Source organism: Scomber scombrus, chromosome 3 (genome assembly GCF_963691925.1).
Source record: "Scomber scombrus chromosome 3, fScoSco1.1, whole genome shotgun sequence".
NCBI classification, from domain to species: domain Eukaryota; kingdom Metazoa; phylum Chordata; class Actinopteri; order Scombriformes; family Scombridae; genus Scomber; species Scomber scombrus.
In genome coordinates this window covers 9,094,445-9,106,794 of record NC_084972.1, presented here as the reverse complement: position 1 = coordinate 9,106,794, position 12,350 = coordinate 9,094,445, and the positions used below count along the sequence as shown (strand labels likewise).

The following is a 12,350-nucleotide window of genomic DNA, read 5'->3' as shown; positions in this document are numbered from 1 at the left end:
AGGCTAATGCTAGCTGGGCTACAAGTTGAAAGCGACCAAAACAAACGATGACGCCCGAGCAAAGAAGCCGAAAAAAGCACAGGTTAACTACGGGAATGCGTTCGCTTTGATAGTTATGGTGGAGTTCGGGATTCGCTATTAGACATGTCTGTATTTCTACGCGATTGACGTGCGGAGATTATGCGATTTTGGGTACCAACTGGCCAGTTCGCGAGCTGTAACTGTATCTGGGATTGATGTACACTAACCTTATGCTAGCTAGCTATGTGGTAGCTGGCTGTCAACGAAGCGTTTCTGGGCAGAACTATTATTAAAATAGGGAAATACTGTTCATACCAGGTTATCGCTGATACCAAAACATGTCGAGACAGTTAAAGTGGTTGTGTTTTGTATGGTGACGCCGAAGTGTCTGTCATCCAAATCCGCTGAACAGTTTCTGAACTTGATGGTAACGTTAGCCAGCTAGCTAGCTTCATAGTCAAAATGAGTTGGTTCAACGCATCCCTGTCCAGCTTCGCTAAACAAGCTTTAACAACAGCACAGAAGTCAATCGACCGGGTTCTGGACATCAAAGAAGAGGACCAATGGGGAGACACGACTGTAATGCCCTATGATGGTAAATAATGTAACATAGGGTGGTGACAGCTAATGTTGTCTGTGCAAGTCTATTTTTAACTGCTTCTAAGATCAAAGAGGTTCTCTGTCTTTTTCTGTCAGATGTCACAATACCTGGAAAGCTGTCATTAAGTGGAGGATGGGGAATGACGCAGTGGGAAGCACCACCTGAAGAAAAAAACATCACTCTACCTCCTTCCTCTGAGGCCATCACCACACCCGTTACCCGAACAGTTGTGGATGAATCCGAAAACTTTTTCAGTGCCTTTCTGCCACCTGGAGATGCACCAAGTGTCACCAAAGCCCAGGTAGTCTCTGTACCTCCCGCTAAATCCCAAAGGCGGCCTCAGGAGAAGGAAAAGAAGAGCAAAGAGGCTGTGGTCAAAAAAGATGTGGAGATTCTAAATTCAGAATCTGCTGATGAGAGTCATGAGAATCAGACAGTTACTGACGGCCAGCCTGTAGAGCCCATGTCCTCGCCAGAAGCTCCATATCTAGACACTATTCTCTTGCAGCCAGTTTCTCCTGTTTCTACTTGCAGTGATCATCCTTGTAACCCTGACAGCAAAACGACCAATACGAGCAGAGTAAAAACAGATGCTGACTCAGATACAGATTCTGTTGACTCAAAAACAGAGCAACCACAGACTCCATCAGAACAGCAGGTTGATCAAAACACCTCAGAGTCCTCTGAACCTTCTGCTGTCACCTCTGAACCTAAAAGCTCTACCCCTTCCGATCCATCACCCCCCCAATCCTCTAAAGAAGCACTCCTAGAGCACAAAGACTCAAAGGTGGAGGATCGTCAAAATGATACCCCCTCCCCTCCAGTCAGCGCCTTCTCCTCAGGAACCTCTACCACCAGTGACATTGAAGTGTTGGACCATGAAAGCGTGTTGAGTGAGAGCTCGGCTAGCTCCAGACAAGAGACAGGTGAAGGAAAGGCTGGCCTTCACCTAATGCAGGGCTCCTTCCAGCTTCTCACTGCCTCCACCTGTGGAGATTTCCCTCGCCTGGAGGACTACCCCAAACTCACGGAGAGCTGCGGCTCCTCCTCGGATGCATTTGAGCGCATCGATTCATTCAGCGTGCAGTCGCTGGACAGCCGGAGCGTCAGCGAGGTTAACTCGGATGACGAGATCCCTGGCAGTCGGACACTAGCATCCGTTACTTCAGGCCCCGCACCTTTAACAGTTGTGTCATCAGCTGCATATCAGAAGCAGGAAGACGGAGCGGCAGAGAAGGAAGGAGAGGGGGAGGAAGACGAGGAGAAGGAAGAGGAAGAGCGCTTCACTGAAACTATGAGGGAGCAGTCGGTGGATGAGATGGAGGAGAGTGGACGGAGTGCGACGCCTGTAAATAGTGAGCAGCCCGAGGAGTTGACAGAGCAGGAACAGGAATCTCAGGCTAATGTCACACTCTCCGATCCCACCTCCAAAGCAGATGAAAGGCTCGCTCCTCCAATCACAGAAGAGATGAAGAGTGTCTCAACATTTCAGATTCTGGAGCTTCAAAAGGTAACAAGTGGTACCATAGTCACATGTAGCTGGTAGTTTCAACTGTAGAAGTTTGTTTAATATGTCATTTATCTAAAAAAGTAATTGGTAGGGATTATACTGTATATTTAAACATTTGCATTCCTTATGAGTGCAATATTTTTTGTAGCCGTTTCTGTGTAAACGCTGTTCTAAACACAAAAACATTACGGGGGCACATTGCAGGTCATTGATGAACTATCAGGCCGCCTTGAGAAGAGAGAGTCTCAGCTGCTGGCTGTCAGCAAAGACAAGGCTAGACTGGAAGAGGAGTGTGACAATCTCAAAGAGTGAGTATCTGGCACACACGCTGGCGACACAGTGGCCTCACAGTGCAAATGACCTTGATAAGAAAGCTGTTTTGAGACTAATGTTCTCGTTGATATCCAGGTCAGGCAAGGCTTTGCCAACATCATATCACTATGTTTATTATATTTATATTGGTTTCCATGAATATAACACGCTTTTATTTATATGCATTTATGCAACTATGTAATTGTGCTATTTTTAGCCTGCAGGATAATCATCTGAGTGACCAGATGTTTTCACTTTTCAAATATGAGAAAGATATTTGACTCATCTAGTCGGATATGGATTTTCAGTGTCTCTGAACACAGATTCAGTGCTGTTGCGTTCATTTCCTCAGAGAAAGGGCAGTGTTTGATTTGGCGGACTTTGTCACAACCTGAAAATTTCAAGAGATGTTTTCATTAGGTCTCTGACTGTTAAAAGCTTAAAATTATCTACTTGTTATTATTCTCAAAAGCTGTCTTGGCCTCGAGGCTGTATGGATCACAATGAGCTTTTACACTAATGAGTCTGTGCATCTTCCAGTGAAGTGATAAGCCTGAAGGAGGAGAGCTCCACTGTTCAGTCGCTAAAGGATGAATTCACCCAGCGCATAGCAGATACAGAGAGGAAGGCCCAGCTGGCCTGCAAAGAAAGAGACATAGCCAAGAAGGTAACTGAGATATTGAGGCTCTACTTCCTCCACCTCCCATCAAATAAATTGAGATACCGTAGTTATCCAAGAGCTGCAAAAATATCATGATTTTTTAATCCAGTTGGATGCACAAAATCTAATCTATGTCCATTTATTTATGCTACAGGAGATAAAGGGCTTGCGAGAGGAGCTCTCAACAAGGCTGAACTCCAGTGATACAATGGAGATCATCAAAGAGAAGGAGGAGCAGATCAGAGGACTGCTGGAAGAGGGTGAGTTACCACACATTTCCGCTGTAGACGGGTTGTACTGACAAGAAAATGTTTGATTTAAGCCAGCACACTCTGTCTCAAATAGTACCACAGCTGCTTTTACTATAGCCAACTACACAAAAAGTTGCATCATCGTAGGTTTTGGCTCTAAGGAATGTTGTTGTACAAAAAAGAGGCTTAATAGGTCCAGGATACTTGACGCTTAATGGAAAAAAAACCTGAAGGCTAAAAGACAGGTCTTACCATGAGGATATACAAACCACAAGTCTAAAGAGAAGCTGTCCCACAAGAACTGCTACCCAATCATATTTTAGTTACCTCATTTATTTTATTCTGTAGATGAACAACACTTTCAAAGCTTTGAACTGTGTCTGAATTAATGGAAAATGTGTAAAAAGAGCTCAGAAACTAAGCCAGAGATCAGACATGAGCTTATCAATTGAACTGAAGAGGTGTCTGTTTCACATCATATGACTTTCAGGTGAAAAACTATCCAAGCAGCAGCTGCAGCACAGCAACATCATCAAGAAACTGCGTGTGAAGGAGAAAGAGAGCGACGCAAGGATCAACAAGCAACAGAAGAAAGTCAAGGAGCAGGAGGAGGAGCTCAGACACCTGCAGCAGGTCAGGACTTAGTACAAAACATCCGGTTAAACATGTTTACTTTGAGGTTTGAAAACTGTATCAGTTACTGTCTTTGCAAATTGACACCCAAATACGCACGTCATGTTATTGCTGCCAGTGTTAGTTATCTTAGGGATTATGGTAGACTTTTGGGTATAACATGATAATGGCTCGAGTAAGCTGAGTCATGTCAAAGTCATTTTTTGGTTGAATAATGATGATAATAATAATAATAATAATAATAATAATAATAATAATAATATCAGTGTATAAAACACTTAATGAAATCTCATAACAGCATTGCATTAGTTGACAAAACACACAACATGATAAAACACCTTATTTTTTTGCAGTGTCTTATATTGTTCAGGAAAGCTGAAGAATATAAAGCCTTTAAATGTTGTGCATCAGTGCATTTATTTATATTATTTACTGTTATTGCCTCTATTCATTACTGTTATCTCTTTGTCTTCCACTATTTAAACCAGTGTAAAACATGTAAAAAGATTCACACCATTCAATTTGTTGTTTTGGAGAACATGACTTTTAAGCCTATGTGTATAATTAACTCTAATAACTATCTTTTGTATAATCATGGCTGCCTTTCTATCTGTGTGTTTTTCTTTTATGTCTTCAGGTTCTGGATGGGAAGGAGGAGGTGGAGAAACAGCACAGGGAGAACATCAAGAAGCTGAACGGTGTGGTGGAGCGGCAGGAGAAGGAGCTGAGCAGGCTGCAGACAGACTGTGAGGAGCTGCAGGAGAAAAACAGGAGTCTGCAGGCTGCTCTGGACAACGCTTACAAGTAAACACTGTCACACCCTGCTATTGATACTGAATACCATATATGGACCAGAGCTCTTACTGTAAATCTAACCACAAGGACCAATGATTGTGTTGTAATCTACTTCACATTTCATGCAATCATTTCTTAGTTGAGAGAATATTCAGTACAGACTGTAAGGAAAGGTGCATATTTATTGTGTTGTACTACTTATTAGATTTGACTCTTTTGTTTTTAAACTTACATAATGTCATATTATTAAATAGATTGTGTTACTTCTTCCAAAAGATAGAGAAGAAACAATTCCACTGTTTGTTCATAAAACTAATTTGGCTAAAGCTGAAGGACTGGGCATGCAGATGTGCATGTAAACACTGTCAAACACTCTTGAAGGTGAAACATTTCACTTTAACCCCATAGTATTTGTTTCATTTCAAATCTAGGATGATGGAATACACAGCCAAAACAACACACAGTGATTCAAAGTCACTTGTGGACTGCACTGTAATCTGATGCATGATGGTGATGGTGGTTTAATGTCTCTGTTGTCAGGGAGCTGGCAGAACTTCACAAGGTGAATGCCAGCAGAGCCAGTGAGGTTGAAGAAGCAGCTCTGAGCAGGGAAACGCAGGCCAAGGAGCAGCTCAGCCTGGCTCTTGAGAAGGCCCAGGAGGAGGGCAGGATGCAGCAGGAGGCCCTGGCCAACCAGGTAAGGCTGGCTCATGCTGTAGACACACACCATGCTATTTTTGTAAGTTAAGCATTAAAGGTTCATCTTTCTCTGAGAGAGAGAGAGAAAGCCTGTGAATGACAAAAGTATTTAATTTTCTGATTGTTTCACAGCAGTTACATTCTAAAGCACAAATAAACAATCATCAAACACTCTACATATGATTAACTATGGAGACAGATTTTCCTCGTCTGCCTTTCTCATTTTCTTCTCACTGGCAGTTGAAAACCAGTGTGTCTCATATAAGCATAAATCTTTTGAGTAAATATACCCACTTAAATGATCCCAACTGAAACCGAGAAAATTAAATGATCTGAAGAGCCCAATATGATCCATCCACTTATTCTTTTATTTAAGGATGCACAATTCTTCTATATTTTAAGCGCAGGCCTTATTATACTTAATATTAGAAAAGATTCACTATCACAGTACTTAACAACATGTTAGTTTCTGTCATATTTTTCTATACATTGAAGCAGCAGTTGGCCTGTTCTAAACAGGCATGTTTTGAATGGGCACTGCACTTGTTGTGAATATTAATATAATATGGATATTCCGGTGCAGGCTTAATAAACCTCGATCTTTAAGTTTGAATCGGTGGTGCAGCTATTTTTTGCAAATGATTTTGGCTGTAGTACAGGCAATACTGTGGTCTGTGGTCATAGTGGTATTTACCCTCGCTCAGAAACGCATAGTCGACAGTGTGTAATTTGTTTGTTCAGCAGCTTCATCTTTCATTGACAGTATCACTATATATGTGATACAACCTGGGCTGAGAGATATACTGAACATTTATAGCAAATTCTTGATTGTGAAGGTCTGAATTTCCAGCAGTTGACATTACATTTCAGGACATTCATCATCAGCTCTTTCTAATGTGTACAGGTGGCTGACTTAAGGCTGGCCCTGCAGAGAGCTGAGCAACAGCAGGCGAGAAAAGAAGATTATTTGAGGGAGGAGATCAGTGAGCTGCAACAGGTAACATAAATATATGTCTGACTAAGGAAGCTTTTTGACAATATGTCAGGGACAGGATCTGTTTCATGCACACCTTCTTTTTCTCATCTTCCACAGAGGCTCCAGGAAGCAGAGACTAGGAACCAGGAGCTCAGTCAGAGTGTTACCTCAGCAACACGGCCCCTTCTGCGGCAAATTGAGAACTTACAGGCCTCATTGGGCGGACAAACGGCATCCTGGGAAAAACTGGAAAAGAACATCTCTGACAGGCTAGGTAAGAGGCAGGAGTTTTACGGAATAAGTAAACAAGTCACAGAATGCAGAATTGTGAGAAAAAATCTTTTAAATCTATGTTTTTTACTCTTCCTTCTATCCTTACATACTTTTTTCAACAGTGGATGCTCAGGCGCAGCTGGCTGTCGCCGTGGAGAAGGAGCGTTCAGCAACAGAAGAACTTCTTTCCATCAAGTCCCAGCTGGCATCTCTAGAGTCCCAGAATTCTCTGTTCCGCCAGGAGAAGGCTCGGCTCCTGGCGCAGATGGAGACTGAGAAGAACAAGAGAGAGAAACTGGAAGATGATAGCAGCAGGTAACAAACAACTAAAAACTTTGGCCTATTAGATTTAGTGACCATGTACATCCACCCATCAACTATCACATAATAATAATAATACACACAATGCTTTTGTTTTTATGTAGATGTGGGGGGTTGAATGAATGAGGCTGTGATGCATGTGTGTGTACGCTATAGCTTTCAAGCTGAAGGAGCTAAGCTCAGCTAAGTTCTGTGTAGCAGACTGCAGGCAGGAGGAGTCCTCTATCTGAGTTTCTTCCTAACAGTAGTGTTTCTGTGTCATTTTTTGATAGATTTAGACAGAAAAATTAAAAGACAACATCAAGTAATTTGATCCTGTATTAATTTTTTCTGTTGTCTGGATTTTGACCCTAAAATTTCCTCATCCTGATTGCATATCCATGTGAAATGTAGAGGAGTGTCGATACACAATTTTGCTCTGTCTTGCAACATTAATTTAGATGTAATTTTGTAGCTCAAGAAGAAAAATCACAGCCCTCCACACTCAACCTATCTTTATATGTGGTTACTTTATTTGTGGTTTGATGCCTGTTGCTTTGTCCAGCATTGCCATTGTAGTGACTCTGTTGCTAGATTTAGTGACTCCTCTCCTTGAAGTGAGTAGCCAGTATTTCGCAGTGAGTGAGCTCTAATGTGCCACTCTGGATTGACTGTTCAGTGGTTTGGGGCAGCAGCACATTCAGTGGACCAATTATGATCCAGTCCTGAATAAGCTGTGAATGTGTGTGCCTAATGATTAATCATTGATCCTAATTGTTTTTATTCTAAATGATTTAACTTAACTGTACACGTTTGATTTTGTTTTGCAGACAGTTAACAATAGTGAATTTATTCCAGTGCATGATCCTCTCTCCATACATTATACTGAAGTTAATACAGCAGCCTGCATAAATATGATATGTAGATTTAGATGCACATTGAGAAGCTGCTTGAAAATAAAAATAGCTAATGGAGTTAGGTAGCTTGTTGCATACAGTTAAGTTTAATTGTGACGAATATTTAGCCACCACATGTCTTCTTGTGATGCTAATGCTTCCCCTATTGTAAAACAAACCCATTTGTCAGGCACATTGTGAAACAGAGGACCCAAGGGGGAGTAGAGAGGGTGGGGGCGTGGAGGCTTGGGGGCTTGGGGGCTTGGGGGCGTGGGGGCTTCCCCTGAGGGAAGCAGTCATGCATGAGCATGTGGTCTTTGAGCCATGAGGTTAGGGTTGTGATAGGGCTGTCATATGTCATCGGGCCAGTGGCGCAATGGATAACGCGTCTGACTACGGATCAGAAGATTCTAGGTTCGACTCCTGGCTGGCTCGAAAGTTTTTTAAAACTCTCTTTCATCAAGTTTAGACTAACTGATGCTTCCAGCACCTTAAAAAGACTAAGCCAGGCAGTGCAGCGGTCATCCTACATTTAAATCTCTTTCTGAAATGTGGTAAACATGCTTACTGCGTTATAGAACAAAGGAAGAAACATATGTCTAAGTGTATATCTATTTAAAGTAATGTAGTATAATAGTCCTGAGTGCTTGAAGAGCCATGCAGCTCCTTCTTCAGGGGAAAAGCTCATATAGGATTTTTAGTATATTTTACACTGTTTTTCTTTCATTTGATTACAAGCATCTCAGAGAGGTTTTCCACTGGTTGACTCTTTTTAGTCACATCTTGCTTGATTCTCAATGTATAGGGAACATGTTGAACTGGAGAATCTCCGAGGAGAACACAGTCGAATGCTGGAAGAGACGAAGAAAGAAAAGGTACCATAAAGCTCTATCCTCTTGTTGTTGCTGTCATCTTTGAAACAACTTCCTCATGTATGTCTTTTTTTTGTGTGCATCTTCTACCAGCTGCTGCTCACCAATCAACTAGAGATGGAGAAGATGAAGGTGGAGCAAGAGAAGAAGAAATGCTACCTGGCACAAGAGGCACTCAAGGAAAAGGTTGAGGAGAATTTTAGGGAATATTGACAATAAATGTTTTATCTTCAGTCTGATTTTATTGTAATGCATCAATTTAAGATGTTTTAATTCTGTTTTGTATTTTTTTTTTATTTTATTTTTCCACCTAAGGAGCGGAAGGCCATGACCCACTCTGTAGGAGAGCCCCCAGCTTCTTCCACACCTTCACTTTCCCGCTCTAGCTCCATCAGTGGGGCGGAGAACGCTGGTCTGCACACATCTATTCTTTCCCAGGTACACACTGCTTTACCCACAGCTCTGGTTATTATGAATATATGCAGTATAGAAAAATTTGAAATCTGGACATGAAGATTGGATTTGTGTAGCCTGACTGGTCCACACACTGGACACTGTATCGTCCGTGTCCTTTCCACAGGATGACTCTTTAGACCACTCGCTGGGCACCATGACCATGTCTATGTCAATGAGCGGGACCAACCTGTACGAGGCCGCCAGGCTGTCTGGAGGCTCCAGCATCATAGAGAACCTCCAGTCTCAACTCAAGCTGAGAGAAGGGGAGATCGCACAGCTGCAGGTAGCAATCAAAAATAAACTAAAATACAGCTTTAAGATTTTAATGATTAGTTTGATGGTTTGGCTACATGTCCTGACCAAAAATCTGCCAAATCAAAAAACATGTATCGACAGCAGCATTTTCACTTTGATAGACAAAAATATTAAGTCCTGCAATTAAAAAGACAGTTATGTACACAGTTTTAATTACACACTTGTTTTATTCGATTGTCTTAGCTTGAGATCTCTGGTCTGGAGAGGAGTCGTTCTGTGATGTCAGAAGAACTGGTTCGACTCACCAATCAAAACGATGAGATGGAGGAGAAGGTTAAGGACATCCCCAAGTTGAAAGTTCTGCTTAAGGTGAGGGGCCCAATAAGGAAATACTGTATATGTTGATACAAACAAATCTTCCCAGCACATGAATTGTACATAGTAAGGCCTGTTTGAGATTTCCTCTCGAGAGGTATTTGCAGAGGTTCTTTTGAATTTGTGTGTCTTTGCATTTCAGGATCTGGAGCAAAGGCACAACACCATCCTGCAGATGTACGGAGAAAAGGCTGAAGAGGCAGAGGAGCTAAGACTGGACCTTGAAGATGTGAAGAACATGTACAAAACCCAGATTGATGAACTGCTGAAGAACCAGAAATAAAGTAGCTTCTTGCGCTTTGTTTTTTCTGGGAGACTCAAAAAGAAACCGATCGACCACCTTTGCCACACATACATTCACTACAAAAGATTGGGAAGAGAATTTAAGTTTCATCACTGTTGAAAGAAAATTCATTTATCTTTATATATTATTTTAATTATCATGTACTCTATTTAAGTGGGGACGTTGGGATTATGCATAATCTACAATGCATATTACAGAATCGGTATGAAGGATAGCTGCAATCTAATTCAGGTGTTCCATTTGAAATCTTTGGGACTTAGTACAAACTTTAGACATCATTTCCCATGATTGAAACTTTGACATGGTATTGTAGACAGTTTTTAACTGTAGGAGATGGTGAAGGTTTTTGCACTATACAAATTCATCCTTTAGTACATCATCAGAATACTTTAAGAAATATATGAAAGTGTAAAGAGAAAATTATGTTGTGTTCCTAACTCCTTACAGATCACAAAATGTGGCGTAGACTTGAGGGTAGTCTGTGATTGAAATCCTGAAGATTGGATTTTAAACTGTATAAATGTGTAAATGAATAAACATTTATTTGAGTGGTGGAAAATACTTGCTTGTCATGCTTAATTTAAATTGTGTGGAATCACCCATGAGAAACTGTGATTTTCATAGGATTCACACAAAATACCACTTTTTAGAAATGCTACACAATACTCAGACAAAATAAATAAAAATCCCTGTTTGAAACAGTTTCATACAGTTACTTTGTATTTTACTCCATAACAAACTATACTTACAAAATGTGATTGATTTTGTTAAAATATTACTTCGTACTACAGAAATTGTGAGAAACAGGTCTAAGTCAGAACTTGTTTATTTTTCCATTCAGATAAAGAATTTAAAACCTGATCCAATCAACTACTAATGTTGGGATTTATTTAAAAGTGATGCATGAAATACAGTTTAGGGAGTCCAGATGCATCCATGGTCTAGATGGGTTGAAAGTGTGGAGCACTGCGCCACCTTGTGGCTGTCGGTATATATTACATGCCGGTATAAGATTTCCGGTGTTATGGCGCCCACCGGCAACATCAGCGCTTCAGTCTGGACACTAGCAGGCTGTGTATCCAGGTAAACTGCCTCCCCGGTAAACTCACACCAACCTTATTTAGGCGACAACTAAAAGCGAGTTTAATGTCTGCTGCAGGTTTTTGCACCACGAAAACGGAAACAATTTTTTTCCTGTCCAGTTCTCTCTGCCACAGTGGTGCAGTTTAAATGAGCGTTAAGGGTCTTTGTCAATATAACTAACGCTACGTGTTAGCCACCACATTAAACATTTCAGACATGAGCCTCCATGAAGTCACGTAGGAAGTTTTTTTTCATATTTTACCCCCTGTACAGGAAAAGGGTAAGTAATGCTTTATTAACCTCAAATCTCCTCCGTCTTAATATTTCTCCCTCAGGTCTACACAAGGTCTTCACTGTAACGTTATCTTAAAGCAGCTGACGCTAAAGGTTGACTGACGCTAGCTAAAAGTTTGATAGCTACATTTAACGCTAGATTTATCTTCATTAGCGAGCTAACATTTAGTTTGCCTCTTTTCCTGGTGTCCATGAGTGAGAAAAAGAAAAAATACAATTTTGGGGGACTTTTGGGTCGAGCTTGTGAAAAAAGCAAAGGAAAAAAAGAGAAAGAAATATAGCAAACAAATACAGTTAGCGTTAAACCTTAAAATAATTAGCCATGACTTACAACTAAAAGCTTTTCAGCGCTGTGGGTCCATATGCAAGTTAGCTCCTGCAAAAGTCTTTTATAGACGATGTCGTAGTTTTGATGCAGCACCGTTATTTGAATTGCCTTGATGTTAATTTAATAAGATGATGTAATTAATGACTTTTCATACCACAGGTCCAGCTACATTAGTCCTCACAGGCTGGTTTTCTCAGCCCTTTCTTTAACATAGTTGTGTATAGATTTGGGAGCCTTGTTATACAGCACAATGGAGTAACAGCAGTGACTGAAATGACACTGAAATATTCATACCTAACTTTGGGAGGTTTAAATGATTGTGCTGCAAGCATCTAACGAGATAATATGGATCATGGAAATATGACAGCCTGTGTTGTGTGTAGCTGCTGGTTTGGCCACTTGGAGCTGCTCAGGTCACATCACTGTAAGCCAGTAGTTTTTATGTGGACCTTCAG

At 41.1% G+C, this 12,350-nt stretch overlaps 1 protein-coding gene and 1 non-coding gene across 2 annotated transcripts; both read left to right on the top strand.

Annotated features, from left to right (window-relative positions):
* The first annotated feature begins 30 nt into the window (after nucleotides 1-30).
* Nucleotides 31-10,745, top strand: tmf1 (TATA element modulatory factor 1). The gene is made up of 17 exons (XM_062416369.1): nucleotides 31-616; nucleotides 718-2,132; nucleotides 2,337-2,440; nucleotides 2,985-3,111; nucleotides 3,260-3,365; nucleotides 3,847-3,989; nucleotides 4,627-4,793; nucleotides 5,325-5,481; nucleotides 6,388-6,480; nucleotides 6,577-6,733; nucleotides 6,855-7,047; nucleotides 8,734-8,803; nucleotides 8,894-8,986; nucleotides 9,116-9,238; nucleotides 9,381-9,539; nucleotides 9,755-9,880; nucleotides 10,029-10,745. The coding sequence occupies exons 1-17, from the start codon at nucleotides 484-486 to the stop codon at nucleotides 10,167-10,169; spliced, it is 3,507 nt and encodes a 1,168-aa protein (XP_062272353.1). The 5' UTR covers nucleotides 31-483; the 3' UTR covers nucleotides 10,170-10,745.
* On the top strand, nucleotides 8,291-8,363 carry trnar-acg (transfer RNA arginine (anticodon ACG)). Its single transcript has one exon. It is a non-coding gene; the product is annotated as a tRNA-Arg (tRNA).
* Nucleotides 10,746-12,350: the final 1,605 nt, after the last annotated feature.